The sequence below is a fragment of the Oncorhynchus nerka genome, linkage group LG7, assembly GCF_034236695.1.
Source record: "Oncorhynchus nerka isolate Pitt River linkage group LG7, Oner_Uvic_2.0, whole genome shotgun sequence".
Classification (NCBI taxonomy): domain Eukaryota; kingdom Metazoa; phylum Chordata; class Actinopteri; order Salmoniformes; family Salmonidae; genus Oncorhynchus; species Oncorhynchus nerka.
In genome coordinates this window covers 73,847,634-73,873,665 of record NC_088402.1, presented here as the reverse complement: position 1 = coordinate 73,873,665, position 26,032 = coordinate 73,847,634, and the positions used below count along the sequence as shown (strand labels likewise).

General features: G+C 42.0%; 2 protein-coding genes across 4 annotated transcripts; both read right to left on the bottom strand.

The window, feature by feature from the left end:
• Positions 1–2,132: 2,132 nt before the first annotated feature.
• LOC115132376 (solute carrier family 52, riboflavin transporter, member 3-A-like) lies at positions 2,133–8,856 on the bottom strand. The gene is made up of 4 exons (XM_029664969.2): positions 8,623–8,856; positions 4,286–5,425; positions 3,843–3,966; positions 2,133–3,571 (listed from the first exon to the last, which is right to left on the bottom strand). The coding sequence occupies exons 2-4, from the start codon at positions 5,302–5,304 to the stop codon at positions 3,359–3,361; spliced, it is 1,356 nt and encodes a 451-aa protein (XP_029520829.1). The 5' UTR covers positions 5,305–5,425; positions 8,623–8,856; the 3' UTR covers positions 2,133–3,358.
• A 5,074-nt stretch (positions 8,857–13,930) lies between these two features.
• On the bottom strand, positions 13,931–25,777 carry LOC115132375 (ubiquitin-conjugating enzyme E2 variant 1). Of its 3 annotated transcripts, none has more exons than XM_029664964.2 (4): positions 25,454–25,766; positions 16,713–16,861; positions 16,091–16,216; positions 13,931–15,534 (listed from the first exon to the last, which is right to left on the bottom strand). In XM_029664964.2, exons 1-4 carry the CDS (start codon positions 25,737–25,739, stop codon positions 15,388–15,390), a joined length of 708 nt encoding a protein of 235 aa, XP_029520824.1. In that variant the 5' UTR covers positions 25,740–25,766; the 3' UTR covers positions 13,931–15,387. The 3 variants fall into 3 exon arrangements, with proteins under 3 accessions (XP_029520824.1, XP_029520827.1, XP_029520825.1); XM_029664967.2 differs by lacking the exon at positions 25,454–25,766 and adding an exon at positions 19,270–19,367; XM_029664965.2 differs by lacking the exon at positions 16,091–16,216 and having other exon boundaries at positions 25,454–25,777.
• Positions 25,778–26,032: the final 255 nt, after the last annotated feature.

Sequence of the window (26,032 nt, the reverse complement as noted above, 5' to 3'; positions counted from 1 at the left end):
ACTAGATTGTCTGCAATTGGTTTCCACAAGCTGTTCACCCGAATATCAGCTGCCAGCATTTGTCTCCCTCTGGGATTGTTCAAGCAAAATGTTCCCCACGCAAATTTCCCCCACGTTCTGGATTTTGTTGATGTTTTGAAAAAACTGCTTTATCATTTTTCGAGTGTGATTATGCTATTTTATTGCTGGTGGTATAGTAAATTGTTGTAATAATGCTAATCATTCATCCTTGAATGACTGTTGTTTTACCAACTTTACCAAGGGGATCCTACAATCAGTTACTGTGTCAGGCACAGGTGATGTATCTGTGGATTCAGAAACAAGGTAGATTAGATATCTATCTAGAGTTGTGGTTTAGAGTTCATTGCATTAGAATTCCCTGATTCTGTTAGAGGCTAAATCCCCCATTCAATTTGACGCGCTGCTCATTTATCTGAGAACTGGGATGGGAAGCGGCTGGGTGGGGTTGGGATTCGGTGGGGTGTGATGGTGGGGGTCCACTCTGGGAGGTGTCGTCCTGACCAGATGGGCCTCTCAGTGGCATAGTAAGAGTCCTCCTCACATGGCAGAAGAGACTGCAGGATCTCACAGAACCAAGACAGGGAATCCAGGTGGCCACAGTCCCTCCTGACCAGCTGGAGAAGCGATGGGCCATCTGACACAAAATTATACACTTTTCTTTTGCTGCTGATGCTGTGTGTTGTTAATGCCTCTCCTCAACACAAAAGCCCGGGCCAATCAAGGAATTTATCCAAGAAGCTAGCAGAAAATCTTAGTTGCACTCAGATATTCAGGGACGTTGTGAAGCAAAGCGAAACAACATTTGAATGCATGATGAAGGCTATAGTGAGTAAGGAGCTGTGAAGTGCCCAAAAAGAAAAAGCAACCAACTTTTATATAAAATAAAAATGACAGAGAAAAATAATCATTCACCTTCAACTAAATGTAATACTTTATCCAGAACTACCCTTTGACAATTTCCCTTTTACATAATAACATCCAATAATGATTAAATAATTTGGGCTTATTTGTTGTCAATGGTGTGAATAATTCACTGCAGTGATTTCAGGAAAAGGGGTTTTCCTTTCCTCAAATCCAAGTGAGAAAGTCGCATCTGCTCTTCGCCTGATCCTCATCTGATCCTCAGCTGACCCGGACTCCCGGAGGCAGGGTGGCCCTCATCTGATCCTCAGCTGACCCGGACTCCCGGAGGCAGGGTGGCCCTCATCTGATCCTCAGCTGACCCGGACTCCCGGAGGCAGGGTGGCCCTCATCTGATCCTCAGCTGACCTGGACTCCCGGAGGCAGGGTGGCCCTCATCTGATCGTCAGCTGACCCGGACTCCCGGAGGCAGGGTGGCCCTCATCTGATCCTCAGCTGACCCGGACTCCCGGAGGCAGGGTGGCCCTCATCTGATCCTCAGCTGACCCGGACTCCCGGAGGCAGGGTGGCCCTCATCTGATCCTCAGCTGACCCGGACTCCTGGAGGCAGGGTGGCCCTCATCTGATCCTCAGCTGACCCGGACTCCCGGAGGCAGGGTGGCCCTCATCTGATCCTCAGCTGACCCGGACTCCCGGAGGCAGGGTGGCCCTCATCTGATCCTCAGCTGACCCGGACTCCCGGAGGCAGGGTGGCCCTCATTTGATCGTCAGCTGACCCGGACTCCCGGAGGCAGGGTGGCCCTCATCTGATCGTCAGCTGACCCGGAGGCAGGGTGGCCCTCGTCCTCTTTCTTTATTATTTTTTTACTCAATAGTTTGGTCAGTGGAGCTCCCAAGTGACCAGCAATGGGGCCAACAGCCGACTAACTGCCTCCTCTACTCTGACTAACCTTAATTACTGACCACCTCCCTGGGCTTCCCCTAAACCTGGGGCTGGGGGGACCTCTTTGTGGTCCTCAACTCATCTGAGGGGAAGGGGATAGACAGAGATAGATACTGGTAGAACAACAGCTGCTGATGGGGACATCACTATCTGGTTCCTATGGAAGAGCAGCATCCTCCTAAGAGAAATTGCTGTAACCTACAGTAATCTGATTCTCACACATCCATGAAAGCCATAGAATCTCTCGAATCCACATTGTATGTGAGTGGACACATGAGGTTAAACACATTAACTTGAACACATTAGCACATGATGATCTATAATGTATTTACAAAAACAATCAACAGTGCATATCATATGATGATCTTACATGGAATGCTCTTTCACACTGACACACACACAAGCATAGAGATATAAAAGCCTTTATACAATAAGTGTTGAATAGACAAAGTGTAATTAAATGTATTTTGTGTTGACAAGAGAATCTGCTGGGATACCTGAGGAATGCAAAGAATAGTTTTTTCTAAGATGGTCTACTACCGCCATCTAGTGTTACAATCTGAAACATTCTAACTAGAGCAAACACCAGTGGGTTCAGCAGAGTGACCGTGACATACACTAAGTGTACATACAGAACATTAAGAACATATTCCTAATATTGACTTGCACCCCCCCCCCCCTTGGGTGGTGGACTATTCTTGATACACACAGGAAACTGTTGAGCATGAAAGACCCAGCAGTGTAACTGGCACTTACTACCATACCCCCGTTCAAAGGCACTTTTATCTTGCCATTGACCTTCTGAATGGCACACATACACAATCCATGTCTCAATTGTCTTAAAATTCCTTCTTTAACCTGTCTCATCCCCTTCACCTAGACTGATTGGATTAGATTTAAAAGTGACATCAATAAGTTTTCCCCTGGATTCACCTGGTCAGTCTATCTCATGGAAAGAGCAGGTGTTCTTAATGTTTTGTACACTCAGTGTAAATCTAAGGTTAATTCAATAATAAACATTTTCATGGCACTATAACTAGTAATTACAAACCAAACATGAATCTGGATTCTGCTTGTCTCCTTAAATTCCCAATTATTCAACAAGTAATGGTTTAAAACCATATATTTGAAATAAGATAAGGTTAATAATGCAGATATGTACAACAATTGCTCCAACACCCTTGAGTGTGGGTTGTGAATCATACTGCATAGAAATACATATAATTATTAACTGAACAATAGTTTGAAATCTTATACTTTACTCCATTGATCCAGGCGGATTTTTTTCTCACCACCGGGTGCCCTTGAAGACATACTTAGAGTCCAATCTCTAATCTGAGGCCAGATACGTCATTGTCCTGTCATTGTCTTTTCCTTGACCCCCACATTATTCACACATCACCCCAGTGGGTATAAGTACTAGCAGGTACTCCTGTCCAGGGGGTGTACTTGTACATCAAGCTGCCTCTCACTACAGAAACAAGAGATAAGCTCCTGCCGTATGGGCCGTTCTGGCTCGGGTATAAGTCATCATCATAAAGGGCACCTAGTGTTGCAGAAGTCTCCTGACTCGAACAGGTTGTAGACATTGACTAAAGGGAACATAATGGCAGAGCCAAGCAGAGAGCCTGTCTGTGCCGCTGCTCCACACCACACCAGGGCGCTGTGGCTCTCGTCCCTCAGGATGACACCCACCATTACCTTCACATAGGACAGGGTCCCCGTAAAGAAGACCCACGACAGAACCTGAGGATTACATTGTGACTTTATTTGTTAGGTAACACGTACTATTCAAGTGTAAGAATTCAAGTGCCCTAACATGACATACCTGATTCTATACTAATCAAAGGTTTGATGATCAGTTGATTAGTGGAATCAGATGTGTAGTGCCAGGGGAAAAACTAAAAAGTGCACTCCCAGGGTTTCCCAAACTCGGTCCTGGGGCCCCCCGGGTGCATGTTTCTGAGAAAGTGTCTCTAGACTGAGGCCTATTTCTACAGGTGGAGTTGTCACTCACTATGATGGTTTCTCCCAGCGCAGAGCCTTGTAGTAGTGGACATGGACTCATGGCGGCCATGGCCATGTTGTATCCTCCAAAGATTGAGCCCAGGAGACACAGTACACCCAGCAACACTAGTGACCTGAGTGCAAAACAGGAAACCAGAAAACAGTTTGCTAACTGTATATCTGAAGAATGTCATTCAACATAAAGATAACCACTGAGATGGCTGCAGTGATGGGTAGCTGAATGTCTATGTCAGTGTACAAACAATATCTATGTTCACCTGAGAACGCTGTCAAAAAAATGGTTACTTATTGAACCGCAGGAATCCATTTCTGCACATAATGCTGTCAAAGCTGAGATAATTATACATATTGATTTGAGTGTTTGTCCATAAATGCTTGTTGTTGTTTTATCGTCAATAAAATAGGAAAGCTTGAGGCTGTTTAGGGTTTTACCTTTTAGGAAAGAACAGGGCGACTATACAGGCCACTGGGTTGGCACAGGATGCCAGAGCCGCCGACAGGTGATAAGCCAGGTTACCGTAGGGCATGCAGGAGTACGTCTGCACCGAGGGCAACAGGCCGTTGGTTGCCCCGTTCACACAGACCACCATGAAATAGATAAAAGCTAACTGATAAACAGAGCGGAGTGGTTTAGCCAGCTGTGGCCTAGCCTGACCTGATTCCTCACTGTGGGGTGTTGGGTTAGAGTTCTGCTCGTCGGTTACCACTCCAGGGTTGTCGAGACCGAAGCAGACCGACGCCACTGTGTCAGTGTCTGAAACTAGGTTCTCTGTGGACAGTTCAAAGCTGCGTGGGAACCTGTTGAGGGCAGAGAACGCCAGCAGGCTGATGCACATCATCGCCGCCAAGAAGAAGAAAAACACCTCAGTGGAAAAGTTGGGCTGTAGATACTGGGTCTGGACAATGTACATGTCCTTTTCAGTGAGGTTACCAGAGGACTGAGTGCCATTTACACACTTGGCCATGCCGACGCCCTGGCCAAGAGCAACTAGACCAGGGATAAAGCCACTCAGGCCCTCTCCAATGAAGTAGGTGGTGATGTAGTGGGCTGGCAGCTGCATCATGAAGGGCAGGAAGGTAACAGAGGAAGTACAATCCACCAAGGCCAGGAAAAAGGTTAGAATAAAGAAGACTGTGCTCCGTGGTGCCGTTGCCACAACCGTGGTCTCATCCCAGAAGAACGCCAAAAGTACACAGGCCAGGATGCCGATGGACAACACACTGTAGATGACAGCGCTCTCCCTCAGCCGGCCCGGACACAGCTTGTGCATGACAGTGACCAGCAGAGGCCCCAGGTTGGCCAGCTGGATGATGACTGTCAGGTAGGATGGTAGCTCCCAGCCCTCAGGGAGGGTGTTGACAATGAGGGGGAGCTCCACCCACAGGCCGTTGACAGCCACCCAGGAGCCCAGTCCGAAGCAGCAGGCCAGAACATGGACCAGCAGAGACATGGCTGTATTGTAGCTGGTCCCAGTCAGGTCAGGTGAGGTGAGGTAGTCTTTTGGAGGAACTTCTGATCTGAAGTGAAGATATATCTGATTGAACAGTTTCAACCTGGCCAGCCTTCAGAGCCTAGAAAAAGAGGAAACTAGTGAAATACTGAAAGTCAGTAACGGTGCGTGAGCAACCTCTGTCCGGTGAAGTCCACAAAGCATATTGCATGTAGCAAACAGTTACATGACCTACAGCATGGTCAAGCAAGTTAATGTTTCTGATATTTTCAGACTACTAAACTAAATAACTATTGAGTTCGAACCAATGAGAGTTACTGAGTTTCAAAGAAAACAGGAGCTACCTCCACTATTCCAGAACCATTTCATCTTCAACATTTCAACATCATCAAATAACCTACTGTATGCTTAGTCTAATACAGTGACAACTAAAAGATAGAAAAAACACCTTAATCCAATCAATGTAAGCCAAATATGCTGTGGCTGTCCATGGTTCTGCCATCGTCTTATCTTTCATGTTGACGAAACGGTCTATGACTGTGTAATACAGTACACGCTTTTAGTTTTTGTTGTCCTATGCTACCTGGCTTGAATGCTTGCTCGCTAGCCTAACTTCCTTTATTGGGCAATGATGAGCCAGCTAGGTAAAATTAGCCTACTACATCTAGCTACATACTGAACTTCCATTCTCTAAGGGCCAGGGGCACAATGTATACATTTATGGTTGGATCAGAATCGCCGTTATAATCAATGACCAGTACGGAGAATTAAGTAAAACCACTAGTCTAAATCCCTATCTCATTCCTTGGCTAATTTAGGAAAGAGACAATTTTAGGTAGCTAGCTAGCCACTGGAGGACAACGACACAACGAGATGCAACAATTCAAGTGTTTTCTGTCAATTATATTTAGCTTTTGATGTGATGTGATTGGTGTGAAGCCAAATCCAAAATGGCTTCCCTTGGTGCACCAGGACCATTCACAGTTGAGCTCACTCAGTTTAGCTCAACGCTAGTTGGTTATTATTGTATACTTTTTTTAATCAAGGGAGGTGAAATGTTTGCAGGTTTCCCTTGCATTCAACGCTACGGGTTTCAACAATGTCATACTCTTTTTGACCAAACAGCATCAGATAGATGGGCTACACATACAGAGACAGAGGGGAGCTGTTTCACTCGCTCTGATGCTTTTCCAGTGAGATACTGTACATTCAGCCTCTTGCGAATTGAATGAAAATTATGAAACACATTTTGGGGGAAAACCTGGCTTCCCTTGGCATCCATGAATACACACCACTGCTTAAAGACACTGCTGATAAAACTATCAAGCTAGATCGAGGATGAAATGAGTAAGACAATAATAATTTTAGAATTTTTAAAAGTATTATAGTACCAAATCTCTCTGCAAGGATCTATCAACAAGTAGGCCTAACCCTAGCCTAGACCAGGGGTTCCCAAACATTTTCACTCAGGCTCCCCTTCCAGCATTGGGGAACACTGGAAACTGCTGATGCACAATCAATTTCGAAATTGTGCATTATTGCAACTTTCAGGAGTAAGTTGAAAGCCAGACTGAGTTCCTTTTTCATTTTTGGGAACTACTGGCCTAGACCATGACCATCGTTACTGTATAACCAAGAGTAAATATCACATTGTTATTGTGGGATTACAAATCAAAGGATCAATTTTGCGTTTTAGATCATAATGAATCAGATGAAATAGAAAGATTCTAGATCAGCACTCCTACTCTGAGACTCTTTGTGGATACGTGCCCTGTTATTGAATGTGCATTCATTTTGTCATTGGAATTTGATCTTTAACTTTTTGCCAAACAGCTTTTAACCCTACTGTTTTACACTTTAGCTGTGAGTCACACAGGGTGAAGCAACCTGGCATAAGCAGATCTAGGTCAACTGGTTCAACTCTGATGCTCTCTGTGTGCCCTGTAATTTATGCACAGGGTGTTGTTGCTCAAGGGTGCAAATGTCACACGTCCAACTTTGAAATGACTGGTTTAGTTAATTAGTTACACTTTGATTACCTAAATGTTATACTGTATGTTAAATGTAAAAAATAAATGTAAGTCAAGGACAACTATCTAACTAACTGTGTAGATGGAGTAGTGAGAATCAGATGTATTGTATTTTTCATTTATACAGAGATGAGACCATGAAACCTTGAGACAATACTAGCAATTGTAACAGAGAAGTGTTCAGTCTACTCAATGCATTCTTCTTACATGTCAAGCAGCTGAAGTCATTTTCACTTCCCTATCACTTCCCTCTAGGAACACAACGTACCATATGGCTGTGGGGGCCAGCCGGATGCCTAACTACGACCCAGATCATACAGGACACACACTTCTCAGAGGTCTCAACTCGTGACAATCCAAACCTTGAACTGGCTCAAGCTGCTGAACTTCACTCTCTGTACCCAAAGTAGCAAATGTTTCACTCTTCTCATAGTTCAGCTAAACATTTGATCAGTTTCATATCAACCATTGTCTGTAACGATGCCATGTATACACAATTAATATTGACTATATTAGTCTTGAGACATCATTTGCTTTATATTTACTAGCTGTGGTTTTTAAGGAACTGGTGCTATTAGCATGTGTTTTTTCGCATGACCACCTGCACCTCAAAGCTCTGTATTAAAACTTTTACTTTACTGGAACTCAAGTCTCCTCTTTTACTTTTAAAAAGTTAACATTGTTACTGCACAATGGAAAAGTCTAAGAGGGATCCTTAGGAAGTCTAAGTGGGAACCAACATCACTTGAAATTTAAAATGGTCCATTTAAATGTAAAACAGTTAAAGGAAGGGTTAAAGGAAGGGTTAAGGTTAGGGGTTGAGGTTAGGAGTTACAGTTATGGTTAAGGTTTAGGGCAGGGACATCCCAAGGATACCACTTAGCACAATTTAGTTTACATGGCCCTGCTCATTTCCTATCTCTGCTAGTGAAAATCAGACAGGCATTTCGCTTCCACACAGGATTTTATGATGTTGGGCCTAACAAATGAGACAATGTCAGAGCCAATACCATTACATACTGTGTATCTGGCTTACAAAGCACCAATGTGTTACAGTAATGTAGAGGGTCAGTGTGAACTGCAAGAACATTTCAATTCATATTGATCACTATTATCTTTTGTCAGGGGAACGGATAATCAGAATCTGCCTGAAAAATACCTTCTTTACAATATTGATTTGAAATTGATACACTTTAACTTCCATGATTGTTCCATTGCATGACCATAAGGCAATATTACATTTCCAATACATCTCATAGGAACCAAGAAGATAAATAAGTATACTCACAGGTTTCTTGAGCCACTGAATGGATGCCTTATTGAGGAATCCAACACCCTCCCTCTCTCATCTTATATACAGACCTTTGGGACAATGCCACTGGCTTCTCCTTCACACACAGGCTGGAGGAGAACTAGGGAACTAGTGCCTTGTGGGTAGTTCAGTCCAGTCCAGCAGTCAGCTCCACCGTGTAAGAGTAAACTGAGCAGCTGTGCAGCTGTGTCCTTTTTAAATCTGTACAACAGCCATAAAGTTAGATTCATAGTAGAGATGGGACGTCCCCTTTCCTCTGCTTGCCCAGCCCCGAGAGACTAATGGGAGACCTATGGTCCCTCATCTCATTCCACAATTATGTGAATGGGAAATTCAGGAAGAAAGCGAGGTTGCTTATATCAGAGGTAGTCAGGTAATACAACCCAGGGTGTGTGTGTTCGTGTGTGTGTAAATGATTGGGATGTGGTATGGTCATTTTAATCATAACAATAATATCCAATAAAAATCTATCTGTTTATTGACCGCCAGAATATACATTGATTAAGACATGAGAGGGCATCTACTCAACATCTTTGACCAATAATGACTCGGGTGAACACTAACTGAGATTCACATGAACTTTTATAGGCCTACACCGCTTTATCCTTTAACCAACAACAATAGTCCATGGGAACAATAACAATATCAGGGATCCCTCCCGAGTGACGCAGCGGTCTAAGGCACTGCATCTCAGTGCTTGAGGTGTCACTACAGACACCCTGATTCGAATCCAGGCTGTAGCATAGATTGGAATATGTTCCGGGATTCTTCCAATGGCATTGAGGAGTACACCACATCAGTCACTGGCATTATCAATAAGTGCATCGAGGACGTCGTCCCCACAGTGACTGTACGTGCATACCCCAACCAGAAGCCATGGATTACAGGCAACATTCGCACCAAGCTAAAGGGTAGAGCTGCCTCTTTCAAGGAGCCGAACTCTAACCCGGAAGCTTATAAGAAATACCACTATGCCCTCCGATGAACCATCAAACAGGCAAAGTGTCATTACAAGACTAAGATCGAATCGTACTACACCGGCTCCGACAATCGTCGGATGTGGCAGGGCTTGCAAACTATTACAGACTACAAAGGGAAGCACAGCCGAGAGCTCCCCATTGACACGAGCCTACCAGACGAGCTATATAACTTCTATGCTTGCTTTGAGACAAGTAACACTGAAACATGCATGAGAGCATCAGCTATTCCGGACGACTGTGTGATCACACTCTTCACAGCCGATGTGAGTAAGACCTTCAAACAGGTCAACATTCACAAGGCCGCAGGGCCAGAAGGATTACCCGGACGTGTACTCCGAGCATGCGCTGACCAATTGGCAAGTGTCTGACCCTGTAACACTAACATGTTTCAAGCAGACCACCATAGTCCTTGTGCACAAGAACACTAAGGTAACCTGCCTAAATGACTACCGACACGTAGCACTCACATCTGTAGCCATGAAATGCTTTGAACGGCTCGTCATGGCTCACATCAACACCATCATCCCAGAAAACCTAGACCAACTCCAATTTGCATACTGCCCCAACATATCCACAGATCATGCAATCTCTATTGCACTCCACACTGTAGACGTCGACCGATTAATTAGGGATGATTTCACGTTTTCATAACAATCGGAAATCTGTATGTTTGGACACCGATTTGGCCGTTTTTTTTTTTACACCTTTATTTAATCTTTATTTAACTAGGCAAGTCAGTAAAGAACACATTCTTATTTTCAATCACGGCCTAGGAACGGTGGGTTAACTGCCTCGTTCAGGGGCAGAACGACAGACTTTTAACTAGTCAGCTTGGGGGATTCAATCTTGCAATCTTACAGTTAACTAGTCCAACGCTCTATCCACCTGATTACATTGCACTCCACGAGGAGCCTGCCTGTTACGCGAATGCAGTAGAAGCCAAGGTAAGTTGCTAGCTAGCATTAAACTTATCTTATAAAAAACAATCAATCAATCATAATCACTAGTTAACTACACATGGTTGATGATATTACTAGTTTATCTTGCGTGTCCTGCGTTGCATATAACCGATGCGGTGCATATCGTTGCTCCAATGTGTACCTAACCATAAACATCAATGCCTTTCTTAAAATCAGTACACAGAAGTATATATTTTTAACCTGCATATTTAGCTAAAAGAAATCCAGGTTAGCAGGCAATATTAACCAGGTGAAATTGTGTCACTTCTCTTGCGTTCATTGCACGCAGAGTCAGTGTAAATGCAACAGTTTGGGCCACCTAATTTACCAGAATGTTACGTAATTATGACATAACATTGAAGGTTGTGCAATGTAACAGGAATATTTAGACTTATGGATGCCACCCATTAGATAAAATCCGGAACGGTTCCGTATTTCACTGAAAGAATAAACGTCTTGTTTTCGAGATGATAGTTTCCAGATTCTACCATATTAATGACCTAAGGCTCGTATTTCTGTGTGTTATTATGTTATAACTAAGTCTATGATTTGATAGAGCAGTCTGACTGAGCGGTGGTAGGCAGCAGCAGGCTCGTAAGCATTCATTCAATCAGCACTTTCGTGTGTTTTGCCAGCAGCTCTTCGCAAGCACAGTGCTGTTTATGACTTCAAGCCTATTAACTCCCAAGAGGCTGGTGTAATCGATGTGAAATGGCTAGCTAGATAGCGGGGTGCGTGTTAAACGTCACTCGCTCTTAGACTTGGAGTAGTTATTCCCCTTGCTCTGCATGGGTAACACTGCTTCGAGGGTGGCAGTTGTCAATGTGTTCCTTGTTCGAGCCCATGTAGGAGCGAGGAGAGGGACGGAAGCTATACTGTTACACTGGCAATACTAAAGTGCCTATAAGAACATCCAATAGTCAAAGGTTAATGAAATACAAATGGTATAGAGAGAAATAGTCCTATAATTTCTATAATAACTACAACCTAAAACTTCTTACCTGGGAATATTGAAGACTCATGTTAAAAGGAACCACCAGCTTTCATATGTTCTCATGTTCTGAGCAAGGAACTTCAACGTTAGCTTTCTTACATGGCACATATTGCACTTTCACTTTCTTCTCCAACGCTTTGTTTTTGCATTATTTAAACCAAATTGAACATGTTTTATTATTTATTTGAGACTAAATAGATTTTATTGGTGTATTATATTAAGTTAAAATAAGTGTTCATTCAGTATTGTTGTAATTGTCATTTTTACAAATACGTTTTTTTTTTTTTTAATCGGCCGATTAATCAGTATAGGTATCATAAAATCATAATCGGTCGACCTCTACCACACTGCCCTTTCACACCTGGACAAAAGGACACCTATGAGAATGCTATTCATTGACTACAGTTCAACACCATAGTGCCCTCAAAGCTCATCACTAAGCTAAGGAACCTGGGACTAAACACCTCCCTCTGCAACTGGATCCTGAACTTCCTGACGGGCCGGCCCCAGGTGGTAAGGGTAGGTAACAACACATACGCAAAGCTGATCCTCAACAGGGGGGCCCCTCTGGGGTGCGTGCTCAGCCCCCTCTTGTACTTCCTATTCACTCCTTACTGCACGGCCAGACACGACTCCAACACCATCATTAAGATTTGCTGATGACACGACAGTGGCAGGCCTAATCACCGATAATGATGAGACAGCCTATAGGGAGGAGGTTAGAGACCTGACTGTGTGGTGCAAGGACAACAATCAACAAGGAGATTATTGTGGACTACAGAAAAAGGAGGACCAAGCACGCCCCCATTCTCATCGAGGGGCTGCAGTGGAGCAGGTTGAGAGCTTCAAGTTCCTTGGTGTCCACATCACCAACAAACTAACATGATCCAAGCACATCAAGACAATCGTGAAGAGGGCACGACAAAACCTATTCCCCCTCAGGAGACTGAAAATATTTGGCATGGGTCCCCAGATCATCAAAAGGTTTTACAGCTGCACCATCGAGAGCATCCTGATGGGTTGCACCACTACTCAGCCCCGGACCGCAGGGCACTACAGAGGGTAGTACGTATGGCCCAGTACATCACTGGGGCCAAGCTTCCTGCCATCCAGGACCTCTATACCAGGCGGTGTCAGAGGAAGGCCCTAGAAATTGTCAAAGACTCCAGCCACCCTAGTCATAAACTGTTCTCTCTGCTCCACACGGCAAGCAGTACCGGAGCGCCAAGTCTAGGTCCAAGAGGCTCCTAAATAGCTTCTACCCCACGCTGTAAGACTCCTGATCAGCTAATCAAATGGGTGCACAGATTATTTGCATTGCACCCCCCCAGAACGCTGCTGCTACTCTCCTCTATTACCTATGCATAGTCACTTTAATATCTCTACCTACATGTACACATTTCCTCAAATACCTCGACACCGGTGCCCACTCACAGGTACCCCCTGTAAATAGCCCCACTATTGTTATTTATTGCTGCTCTTTAATTATAGGTATTTTCTTAAAACGGCATTGTTGGTTAAGGGCTTGTAAGTGTTTCACTGTAAGGTCTACTACACCTGTTGTATTCGGTGCATGTGACAAATACAATTTAATTTCATCACAAGCAGCTGTGCTTGTAGGCCGTCATTGTAAATAAGAATATGTTAACGGACTTGTCTAGCTAAATAAAAGCAAACAATCACAATCATCACTGGTGTTGTGTCTATACTGTCCCTTTAATGAATATTTAAGCCCATTTTATTATGTCCACGAGGGTCTCAATAACTATAAATGCTGAACTTTGATTATAGGATTGCCCCCTTTTGATGGATACTATTCCCTCTGATGTTACTTCATGAAGAGCATAATAATTGTAATATTGTACCTGATAAGATCAATAAACTACCCACGTATCCATCCAGTCCTGTTTTCGAGTAGTCATACGGTATTTTAAAAAATCACATCTATGGAAACAGGAAGTTTCGGTACAATTCGATAAATGCAGACATAATTTGTTCGTTTGAAATGCTGAGATCTTTTTGTATCAATGAACTGTATTAGGTGAGAAATGGCGGTGGAAACGCCTTTATGTAAATGCTGGCTGCAACCTCATATTGATATAGTAACTATCATATCAAACTACATTTGGAGTCACGCGATTATATGATGATCGATGCTTGACTGACGTTTAACACAAATGTTTTTTCGCTCTTATCCATACTAATCTCATCATGCAGTCTAGACTACCCGCACAGTATCTGCCAGCTGTTGACAAGAGCGCAAATGCCAAGACGAGTAGGCACATTTGCTTTTTAACGCAACAATTTGTGAGAAAACTATGGGTAGGGTTGAAAATGCGATGGAAACACACTGAAATTTAGATTTTTATTCGGTACATGAAAACTTAAGCGAAAAAGTACATTTTGTGTGCACTACATCACCCACTGACTTTTATCAGCAACCAGTCCCTTTGCTGTGAACATTGTCTTCGTGGATTGTAGAATATTAGCATGAAAATCTGTCGCCAATTTGATGGAAACCTAGCTTGTGATAAACAAATAGAAGACTGGTCACCTTATGATATTTACTGCATGTTTGGTAAGATCACTAAAGGGGAACAGACAAACACTATACAAAAGATCCTGTACAGACCAAGATAGTGTAAAAGTACAATCAATGTAGTTCCATAACCCATACTGACAGTGTATGAATGGCAAACTCGATGACATTGCATTCTGAAACAAACATGGGTAATGCCTGCAGGGGGTGAGAACCATTGGAATATAGACACTATACATAAGTGTGAATGCATGATGCAATAATTATGATAGGAAAGGGGGAAGGAAAAAAAACGTATAAAAGAAGACATGACTATTGGTCAATTCTACTCTCCAACTAAGGACCAAAAGAGGTAGCCAATTCAAGTTCTCCATTCAAGGGTTGTTAGCTTAAATGGTTGCAGGTTTTCTGGTGTGTGAATCCTTTCAGATGACATGTTATTATTGTATTATGTTTTACACCCAATGACACTTATGAACTAAACATTTCCGGTATCTTAAAAATATATATAAATAATTATATAGGACGCTAAATATCAGTGGTTGTCTCTGTCATGGCCAGGTGTGTGTTGACTAAAGTGACAGCTTGAAGGGCATACTACTTCAGGGATCTTGCTATAAGCTGCTGCAGTCACATGCATTTCCAGTGGAGCCCGTAAATAAATTGCTATACAAGTTACACATGCATAAAGCCCCCCCCAAAAACACCCAAGCAATATTTTAACATATTTCTTGGGTCAAGCTCCCTAAATCAATTGGGAGGTAAATTGACTGGTTGAACTTTGTTTAGAACCTGATACGTTTTTCTTATCTAATGTATATCTTGCACTGAACAAAATCCACAAATACTTGCATAATCGCTGGAGGGTCCTCTCTATTACAAAAAGGCAGCACACAACATGTACACTCAATAAGATTATTTATGTTATTGTACAATCTGCATTTATAACAAATAATAATAAAAAAAGATTAGTAAGATGTACAGTATTCGAATGATCAGGGCTGGACTGATGACTCTGCCTACCTAGTCTTCTCTAGTCCAACCAGAGCTCCAGTGATGGAAAGGGGAGGGGCCAGGGCCTGAGAAGGGCGCATGTAGAAGTGATTGCATGTTTGTGGGTGTCTGCATTCGTGTGTTCGGCCACACGTACGTCCCTATGTGTGTGCGCTTGAGTGTTGGCTGGCAAATTAATTAAAATAAGGGAGGTGGTGGATGGGATGAAAGGATGAACGCAAACAAAAGAGGGAAAAGGAGAGTAGTAGCATGGGCTCAGTTGGTGTAGATCTGGCCCTCTGGTGGCTGGGGGAGCTTCATGTTCTCCTTGCACATCATGAGCCGCCTGAGCTCCTGCAGGACCACACGGATGCTGTAGGAGTTCTGCCACTTGGCCAGTGCAGACACTGCTCGTGTGTCAACCTGCAGGACAGGGAACAATGGAAGGAGAGAAACATTCCGTTACACCTCAATCACGCACACTCACAAAACATAACTCAAATCTCTCTATATATTTTGTAGTAATATCATGGTTGGCTGAAGTACTGGTTAGTTGTGAACAAACATATCCCAAAAATGATTCGCTACATAATCTGGTAAAAATAGTTCATTTTTGTATGGATATAAAATGTAAATATAATAAGTCTACATAAATGCAACTTGTGGAATAGCCTATCCAGCGGAACGTACATCCTATACGATCATGCATAACTACATTTAGTATGTTCAAGCAAAGTATTGCCTCTTATTGCATGTGACATTTCCTGTCTGTAATGTAACCTAAACATAGTAGGCATTAGCCCTGCACTGAAATCCATATCTTATTATAGGAGCCAGGAGCAATTGAATCAGTCATTCACTTCAATAAACAATCAAATCCTTAAACATACATAAAATAAATATCTACAACACAAATGAGACAGCTAGTATTAACTATTATACAATGGAAACATTTTGAAGGACAAACAGATTTACATACCACACCATTGGAGTTGTGCACACCATTCAAGTTTATCTTAGTTACAAATCTGACAAATGGTGGTGCCTCTGGATATCTGGGCCCACATTCAACCTTCAGACTGTACATCCTATTTTCATAGATTGTCTGAAAAATGACAAAGACATCAGTAAGAAAGGGTTTAGCATTACGTTAATAGCTCCACCTTGCCCCTTTGATAGGCTAGCTCAGGGTTGTCAAACCCAGGCCGCATTCGGTTTTCACCGAGGTCCTGAGGGCTGTAAATATAATCCATTTTATTTCCACGCATTTGGAATTTTAAATGCTCCCCAACAGTCCAACTGTTAGCAAGCTAGACAGAATAGTTTTGATTTGGTTTTAGCCATTTCAATATCGATTAAGATTGTCCCCCGCAAATGTACATTTATTGACAAAAAAATGATGCATTCTTTGTTTTACAAACCTGAGCGCCGTATGTTTGACACCCCTGGGGTAGGCGGAATTTTTGACATATTGATTACACCTGTCCAATCCTCTCAGACCTCCACAGTTGCCTAGCGGGGTAGGACCTAAGGGGTTGTTTCTGGACAAGGCCAGTGAGCCAAACTTGGTGGATTCCTGTGAATCAGAGTAGCCAACTCACCCTAGGAGGGCCAATGATCATCCCTCTCCATCTTGTTAAGGTCATGTCCTCATCATCTTCCAAGCCCCAGCTCACTGTCCCATCCCCCACACCTTTCTGGCCTTCTTCCAGCTCTTCAAGCAGCCGGAAGTTACGAGGAACCTTAACGCCTATTGGTGTGTGATACAAACAAGCACAAAACGGAAATAATTGAAATACCACACAAGACAAAGCAAACAGTACATCCCATTGGGTTTCAATATACACAGTGTACAAAACCATGTTCGGCTCTTTTCATGGCATAGACTGACCAGGTAAATCCAGGCGAAAGATATGATTACTTATTGATGTCACTTGTTAAATCCACTTAAAATCAGTGTTGATGAAGGGGAGGAGACGGGTTAAAGGATTTTTAAGCCTTGAGACATGGATTGTGTATGTATGCCATTCAGAGTGTGAATGGGCAAGACAAAATATTTAAGTGCCTTTGAACGGGGTATTGCAGTAGGTGCCAGGTTTGAGTGTGCCAAGAACTACAATGCTGCTGGTTCTCACAACAGCTTCCCGTGAGTATCAATAATGGTCCACCACCCAAAGGACATCCAACCAACTTGACAACTGTGGGAAGCATTGGAATCAACATGGGCCAGCATCCCTCTGGAACGCTTTTGAAACATTGTAGTCTTTTTGTAGTATTGTAGTCATGCTCTGACAAATTGAGGCTGTTCTGGGGGCAAAAGGGGGTGCAACTCAATATTAGGAAGATGTTCCTAATGTTTTGTACATTCAGTGTATATGTCAGAAGTTACACAACATGGCAAACTTTGATTCTTCTATAGTGCCCTTTGAATACAATTTAGTGGTGGAAACAGAGCATCTATTATAGTCGCACTTGCCAGGGTTTGACTGGTTTCTGCTGATTGCAAGCCATGAAATATGATGAAATATGAAGGATGGGCTAGCTTTGACAGTAAAACCAGTCGAGCGGGTCATACCACCGGTCTGTGCCAAAACAGTTTGAAAGTGCCACTAACCAGCCATTGGTCACATCATCTGCCAATCACACCTGTACCTGTTCCATTGACCAACAGGCTACCAGTAGCCAATAAGGGACTGCTATAAAGCCAGATTCCACTTCCTACCAGTCAGTTCCTTCAAGCAGCTCCAGAAAACAGCTGTTGTTCATAAACATCTGAACAGCACCCAACATCTGTCCATAAACCTGTAGATAGGCCTACAGAAGTTAGCTAGGTGGTGAGAGTTTCGCATGAGACAAGATCTGCAATAACCCAGTGCAGATTTAGTGAGTCGACCCATTCACACTGAGCTTCTGGGAATAATCTGCTATATTCCCAGTCTAGATTATCTGGTAGTCTGATTGGGTATGTGTGTGGCATTTACCTGCCATTTTACCTTTACAACATTACTGCTTGTTTTGATTTTAGCAGTAAAACGGATTGTTACTGTATAATTAGGCTTATTACAGCTGTGTAACACATCATTTATTTGTCTGTATTTATAGAGACCACTCTGCATCAACTACCCCACTATCACTGCCCAATGTAATTACAATAAAGCCCCTGACTATTTTGAGGAGTTTTTCAATTATGATTAAGTGTATAACTACAGTAGCTAGCTAATTCAAACGAACGTTTCTGGCCTGTATTAGAGAACAAATTGGAGGTGTGGATTGACGTAATGTGGACGGTAAACGTAATCCGCATAAATGTGTGGGTAGCTAGTTAGCCAATTCTCGCTAGTTAACGTTTGCCATTTCAGTTCATAGTAGGCCCAAAAGGGTCTGGCCTAAATTCAGATGAGTGAGCTAACGTTAGCTAAATAATTGAGCGCATTAGAAAGTCGATAGCCAACTACCCAGTGTACGTGGGAAAGATGACACTAACTAATACAAGTCAAATTAATGTGACTAACAACTTAGCTGAAGTTAGATCACGAAATCACTCCAGTAACAAATCGAGTCGTTATCTGACTAGTTGACTTCGCTAGCAAACCAGCTAACAACAAATAGCAACTCGTTAGGTAGCTGCTATAACGTGTGCTGACAACATGCAACACACAAACCAGCCAGTTCGAGCTGTTCCTGCGACTAGCTAATAATGAACTAACGTTAGCTAGCTGGTAATTCTCTTGCCAATGATGTTCTGGACGTAGAAGCTAGCTAACAGGCTAAAAACAACGCTTGATGAATGACGCGGCATTTGATCAGTCGACACAGGTTGACGAGCTCTTTTGCCATGTCAACTGAGTTAAATTTAGCATTAAATATATGGGTAACTATGCATGGAGAGGTTTTCCAACGGAATTTGCCATGTCATGCTCAAAACACTAGAACTTGCGAGACCAAAAGCCTTGTCAGATAGCAGGTGAGAGCTAACTTCGGTAGCTAGAGTTAGCCGCTAGCTAGCAGCTATGCAAAGACATATTTTATTAAAATAAGCACTTGAGCATTTCTGGAAAGTATCTTGGAACGTAAATACACTATCAGCAAACGTTTATTTGAATGTTACACGAAATTAGTAATGTGGTAGTTAGTCATTTATTTAGCTGAACCGTTTACCTGATCCGGCGGCGACCGCCATCTTGTCGCTTAGTAGCGGGAGCGCGCACGTAAGCATGGTTGGGGGTTGGTTGCAGCATGGGAGCGGAGAGATGGAAACGCGCTTGCTCGAGGTAAATTGATCCACATACCTAGTATAAATGGATCCACAGATGAGATTTACCCACCCCAAATCCTAACCAAAAGGGCGATTAAACATATCTAACCCCGGACCAGTGGTTAGGGGCAACTTGTTCCCAACACTCAATGGGGGGTGAGATATTTTTGATTTACCTAGAGACCACTGTGAAAAGTTTAATTCATAGATGTATCATGGTAGTTATTTTGACAATGGCATAGCTATATTTCTAAGAAATATAATAGCATAATACACTTAAAATGAGTACAAATGTGTACAAATGATAATGGACCTTCAGTTTATTGACTCTGTCCAGCTCACTAATGAAAGCTAGACAGTCGGGGAGCCTTAAAGAAACAGCTGCAAAAAAGACCACATTTTGACTGAGGAAATATAACCAATTTAGTGCGGCCCGCCAGACCTCGTTGAAGAAGGAATGCACTCCCCGGGGCAAAATTAGTTTGACACCCCTGCGTTCTCATGGATGGTCTTTGTTAGATATGCTTCTAATAGCAATAATGAACACAACTAAGTACTACCTTGTTTTTTAATTTAGTTTCTTTATAAATATAATATAAATTGTAAGCCATAAGTAAGCCAACCATTTTGTACCGATTAAACTAAATTTACATCAACTTAGCTAAGCAGAGAAGACAAGGCCAGCTTTTTAAAAGGTTAAAGGAGCACTACAAATTTCATTCAGACAAACATGTCAGAAACACCTGAACAAATCAACAACCATTTACAACATGATTGATCTCATTCTTGACAACAAATAAGGGCATTAGGCAACATCTCTTTTAACATTTAGACAAATCCCAATTGTACACATTCAGCAAGACCTTTAGCTAAATCCATTCATGAAAAAGCATTGTATTAAAGCAATTAGGTCATTAAAATAACTACTAAATCACACATTTACAGTGAGCAACAAAAGTATTGAGACAGTGGCATGTTTTGGCTCTGTACTCCAGCACATGATACAATGACTGAGGTTAAAGTACAGACTGTCAGCTGTAATATGAGGGTATTTGTATCCATATCGGGTGAACCGTATAGATTTTACATCACGTTTTACAAAAGTATTGGGTCCAATTCACTTATGTGTAATAAAGTAGTCAGAAGTCAAATTTGTTGGATGCATTTGCTGTTTGGGTTGTTTCAGATAAATTTGTGGCCAATAGAAATTAATTGTAAATAAGTTTCTAAACATTCTAAATTAATGTCGATGCTACCATTGTTACAGATGATCCTGAATGAATTGTGAATAATGATGCGTGAGAAAGTTAGACACACAAATATCATACACCCCCCCAAATGCTAACCTCCCCTGTTATTTTAATGGTGAGAGGTTAGCATGTCTTTGTGGTATGATATTTGTGCATCTAACTTTCTCACTAATCATTATTCACGATTCATTCAAGACTTTCCGTAATCATGGTAGCATCCACATTAATGTAGAAGTGTTTAGGAACAAAAAAAGGACACAATGTATTCCTATTGGGCACAATATTATATATAACACAACCAAAACAAACAGCAAATGCATCCAAAAGTTTGTAGAATCACAAGCTTGATGTAATCATTGTATGCTAGTAATATGGGACAAAATACTAAACTTTGGACTAATTCAATACACAAGTGAATTTGTGGGGACTATGTACAAAAAGTGCTGTAATTTCTAAACGGTTCACTCGATATAGAAGAAACTCTCAAATTAAAGCCAAATAGACAGTCTGCACTTTAACCTGTCATAGTATCATTTCAAATCCAAAGTGTTAGAGTACAGAGTCAAAACAACTAAATTGTCACTGTCCCAATACTTTGAGTGCTCACTGTACATCTACATTAGGTGATCGCTTAGTACAAACTAACACGTCTTAATGTACTGTATCATATTACAACCCATCAGTTAGACCCTGTAACTTCAAATCTGCAATGGCATGACAAATTAAATCTTGCATATACCACATAAATTTATCATGGGGGGGAAAAAAAAGTCAAACAAGTTTGGTATTGGTCAATAGCAACATGATCTGAAAGACTTAAAACGCCCACACCAGTCCCCCTTTGAGCTGAAAGACGATGGCTAGAGCTTACCCATGATGTTGCACAACGATTTAAGTCAAGTCTTAATTTTAGTCAAAGTATGATATATTTGGGCTTCAAGTGACAAATCTGAAATGCCCACTTTGTGCAAATCCGTATGAATGCGGCGTCTTTTCCTATGATACGGCATTGAAATTATTTTCAGGGCTGGGTTTTATTTGAATGTTACCACCCACCAGGATGGCATCGTTTATTAAATCAGAAACAGCTGCAAAGTTATTCCTCTTTGGGACTGAGAGGACCCAAACAGTCTTGTGTCCACTTGGCCATATGAGTCATGCAGAAAATGTAAATACAGGGTGAAAACTTGCATTTTTGCACCTCCACTTTTTCTTCCATTCAGAAAATGACCACAATCCATTGGATAATTTGTCAGTATTAGAAATCAAATTTTAAATTTGACCTTACAATGAAATGCTTACTTACAAGCCCTAAACCAACAATGCAGTTCAAGAAAGAGTTAAGAAAATATTTAGAAAATAAACTAAAATATAAATCACAATAAAACAAGTATAACAAGGCTATATACAGGGGGTAAGGGTACAGAGTCAATGTGCAGGGTGTGGTGGCTTATTTCTATATTTACCAAATGAGGAGAAACAAACTTCACACATCAGTCAGAGTTATACTTAAACTACATTTTTAATAATAAGAGCTTTGCAATAGCCTTCGACTTTCAATGATGAGCTATCTCTAATGAACCATTGAAAGTCACAACAGAAAAGTACAAATATCCTTTATAGCCAATATACACCCCTCTCAACCTACATGATGAACCACAGATTTTAGGAACACTTCACAAAGGGACTTTATAATTGAGAAAGGAGTATCCCTTAGCCAGATAAAATTCGCTATACATTATCGTTCAGTTTGGTCCCTAAGACGAGGTTCTAATCTCGTTCCTGGTACTTCATAGCACAGAACCATTACCTCATCCAATGGCATAACAAATGTTAACTCTAGATACTCCCATCTCAAGTAAACCCCCTCATGACCCTATTCCTGGACAAGCTCACTGAGGGGAGTGAGCCTCTAGGTCATACACTATCCCAGAATAAGTACAACATCAGAGGACATATAATGGTGGAGTGTTTTCTTAACCCACTAAAAATCTGAGCGGGAAGTGCTATTTGAAATCACTACTACATTGCAGTACTTTTTCAAATCCTCATCTTACTCTATATTTCTGATCTCCTTTCTTGAGGTGTAACACTGAAGCCATTGTCACCATAAGGGACCGCCAAACATTTAATGGTCATCCACTTTACAAAGACTGAGAAACTCTAAATACTTGAAGGAAACAGTCTTGCTTTTTTGCAGAACTTCATCTCCCCCTCAAAAACAATGTATCGCTCACTGGACATGGACCCAGTATGTTGTCCTTTACATGTCAAGGACTGCCTACCCTAATTTGCCTATATGCGCACGGCTCATATTTTGTCTATATCCAGTTGTCTGGATGGACATAGCATTCATGTAGTTTTTTTAAATGGCCTTAACAATCACAGATGAAGTAATCTCTTGCCTTTCATTTCACTTCTCAATTTGCCAAACCTATTTTGTAACGCTTCTGTGATTTGTTTTCAACCAATTTTTTTTCAGTCTTAAATTTGCTAATATCAACACATTCATTCTCAAATTTGCCATACTTTTCTACACAAAGCATTCTTTTTAAATGCATTTTAATTGTTTTATATAAACCCAGAAGTTGTATATCAAGTTCGCATGGATGTGGTCAAACACAATATTACCATTCAGTGATATTGCCAATATATCTGCCTTGTAACCACCATGCCAAGCTGGATTTGAAGGGTTACTAAGGCTACAGTGATGATGGCCTAATAATTATTTGAATGCAGTAGAGTAATCAGAAGAGGTTTAATTAGCAAACTACCTGAAATGAGTGCTTTGTGTGTGCTGTAGTAACCATGGTTGGAAATTAACTGTATAGTAGATACCTATGTAGTCTGACTGATACTTAACCTGATGCTTTTGTTTTAACAACCTTGGCTAGAAATGCTATCAGATTTCAGTCTGTTCATAAATTCCCTTAACTTGGACATTTAATTACGAACACACGACTATCCCCCTCTGCATGTGACATTTGTCATTGTCTTCAAAAATATTACACCCAGTGTTATAACCTCTCAATCAAAGATGAGATACCTGCACACTTGAATGCTCCTGCTGTTTATTGCACAATGAGTGTTTCTTGAATTAACTTTTTGTACCCTGTACCTGCAAAGTTAGTCTCTTTACACCATGGCAACACTGTGCCAGTGAGGAGATAGTGTAGCCAATGTGAAATGGCTAGCTAGTTAGCGGTGGTGCGCGCTAGTGGCGTTTCAATCGGTGACGTCACTTGCTCTGAGACCTTGAAGTAGTGGTTCCCCTTGCTCTGCAAGGGCCGCGGCTTTTGTGGAGCGATGTGTAACGATGCTTCGAAGGTGACTGTTGACGTGTGCAGAGCGTCCCTGGTTCGCGCCCAAGTCGGGGCAAGGGGACGGACGTAAAGTCTATACTGTTATACTAGCTCTGGTCCAGGGAATTTACATGTCTCATTCGCCTTCAACAGAGGCTCATCTGCAGATAACACACTGGACCAGAGCTAATGAGGAGCTTGCCTAAAAATCAGACGTTTATACCAATACTTAATATACAGTCTGAAACATAGCAATGCAAAATTGTGTACGTTTTTCCTATAAGCCAGAATGTTTAATTACATTTCAACTTACTCTGATGGCCGTCTGTGAGGTTGGTTCTTCAGCCGCTCAATTTGGGATGGAATATCCACAAGAAAGTGCTGTTTACCCAAATTTAGAGTGACAGTGCTGCCATTGAAATTTATGTCACCTGCACATATGCAAACCGATGGAAACACCTACAGACTTCGATTACATGCATGTACTTACGTTTTATGCCTTTGGTCTCGAGCAAATAAATCTTCATTACCACACAGAGACCAACGTTTTTGAAGTCGGGTTAATAATGCTTTCCTGTGGATATTTTGTCTCAAATTGCAAACAAATGAAGGGCCAATATCATGAACAACCAGCAGAGTATATTCAAATTAAGTTTATTCTATATTCTGACTTGTAAAGGGACTACTTGGAATTGAACGTAAATGGCGTTGCCTACATAATTTGCAGGTATTGCAACGTTTCAAGCCTAGGGACCACCACCCCTCCACGTGAAGTACACAGCAGCATTCTGGTCACATGTAGAATGTTGGAGCCAGGACACAGCAGCACCTATGCATTCAGTGTCTTTCAATAAGAGTCAAGCAAAGAAAAAAACAGTCAAAAGCATCAAGTACAAAAGGCAACATGCAAAGTAGCATGCAATAGACTTAAAGAATGACATGCTCAATTGGTACAGTAATTTGTCATCATAGGCTAGATTTCTTTGAAATACTTTGTAGTCATATCAACTCTAGTCACTTAATGCACCACTAACTTATGACGACTGAGCTTTGGTCCACTTGAGTCCATTCTTGACACCATGGCCTTTTCTCAATTACATTCGCCACACTTCCCCTCTCCTCCTCTTCTCAAAACCAATTGGATGACAAAGCCAGAGGTCCCTCCCCTAATGGCTTGAGGAGACCAGGAGAATACAATTGGGAAAGGCCCGTGCACTTAGCAATTAGGGCATTTGATTTGAAAGTTCAAACAAACCCCTCCCAGTGTGCGTGTGGAGCTGTGTGTAGGCCTATGGCTTTTACAGCATAGTTAGTTATAATTTCTGTATTTCCAAATTATCCCGGGGAACAGTCCGGCTAGTCGATTACCTAACAACTAGTAGGCTTATTCAAATGCCTAACTACTTTCCCGTGATCCTGATGAATAAAATATTTTAACAAATTTGACTAACCGATATGTAAGTGGAACCATTGTAAATGTACCCGGTTACGACATTCCTGAGTGGCGTTGACAATAGAGATAGCGGTTACCTCACCTGGCGAATACAAATTCGCATGTTCCCGAGCACCTGCGTGTTGTGGACCCCACCGCGCCGTACTCCGTGCCGGTCCATTTGGCTCTGTGCTCCGTAAATCTTGCCCACACCTGTTGTCGTTGACCATTTTCACCATGTTCCACTCCTGGTTCAACCCCTTTCCACAGTCAGGAAACCAACAGACGTGGAAACTACTCAGCACAAGAAACACGCCATTACAAAAAATAAGGCGCGCTCGTTTTGCAAGCCGCTTGCTTCTGGCGAAGGTGTACGCCGCGGTGCTCATGAATTTGAGATCAAGCTCAGCCCGCTCTGGTAAGAATCGTACTATTCCGTGGTGCAAATCATGCAGGCCTTTTATTCTGCTATAAAACTACATTGCTTTTCTAACCCTATCACATTACGCTTGCAATCTAAAGCAGCCAATTGTTGAATTGTACATAGTTCCATAATCACGCGAATAACCAATTAGGTAGTGAGGTGAACGAACGAATTTCCTGACCCCATCCGTGAGAGCTATTGGGTTTGACTGTTAAGGACCGTTGTTCCATGTACCAGGTCATGGTAGCCAAATATTAC

Bases quoted from the DNA above. Each gene is read 5' to 3' on its own strand.
- LOC115132376 (XM_029664969.2), bottom strand. From the start codon at position 5,304: ATGTCTCTGCTGGTCCATGTTCTGGCCTGCTGCTTCGGACTGGGCTCC. The intron at 3,967-4,285 runs GTAAAACCCTAA...TTTTGCACTCAG, and splicing joins GCCCTGTTCTTTCCTAAAAG to GTCACTAGTGTTGCTGGGTG. The intron at 3,572-3,842 runs GTGAGTGACAAC...TGTAATCCTCAG, and splicing joins CGCTGGGAGAAACCATCATA to GTTCTGTCGTGGGTCTTCTT.
- LOC115132375 (XM_029664964.2), bottom strand. From the start codon at position 25,739: ATGAGCACCGCGGCGTACACCTTCGCCAGAAGCAAGCGGCTTGCAAAA. The intron at 16,862-25,453 runs GTGAGGTAACCG...ACACACCAATAG, and splicing joins TGCGAATTTGTATTCGCCAG to GCGTTAAGGTTCCTCGTAAC. The intron at 16,217-16,712 runs GTGAGTTGGCTA...GTCATTTTTCAG, and splicing joins TGATCATTGGCCCTCCTAGG to ACAATCTATGAAAATAGGAT.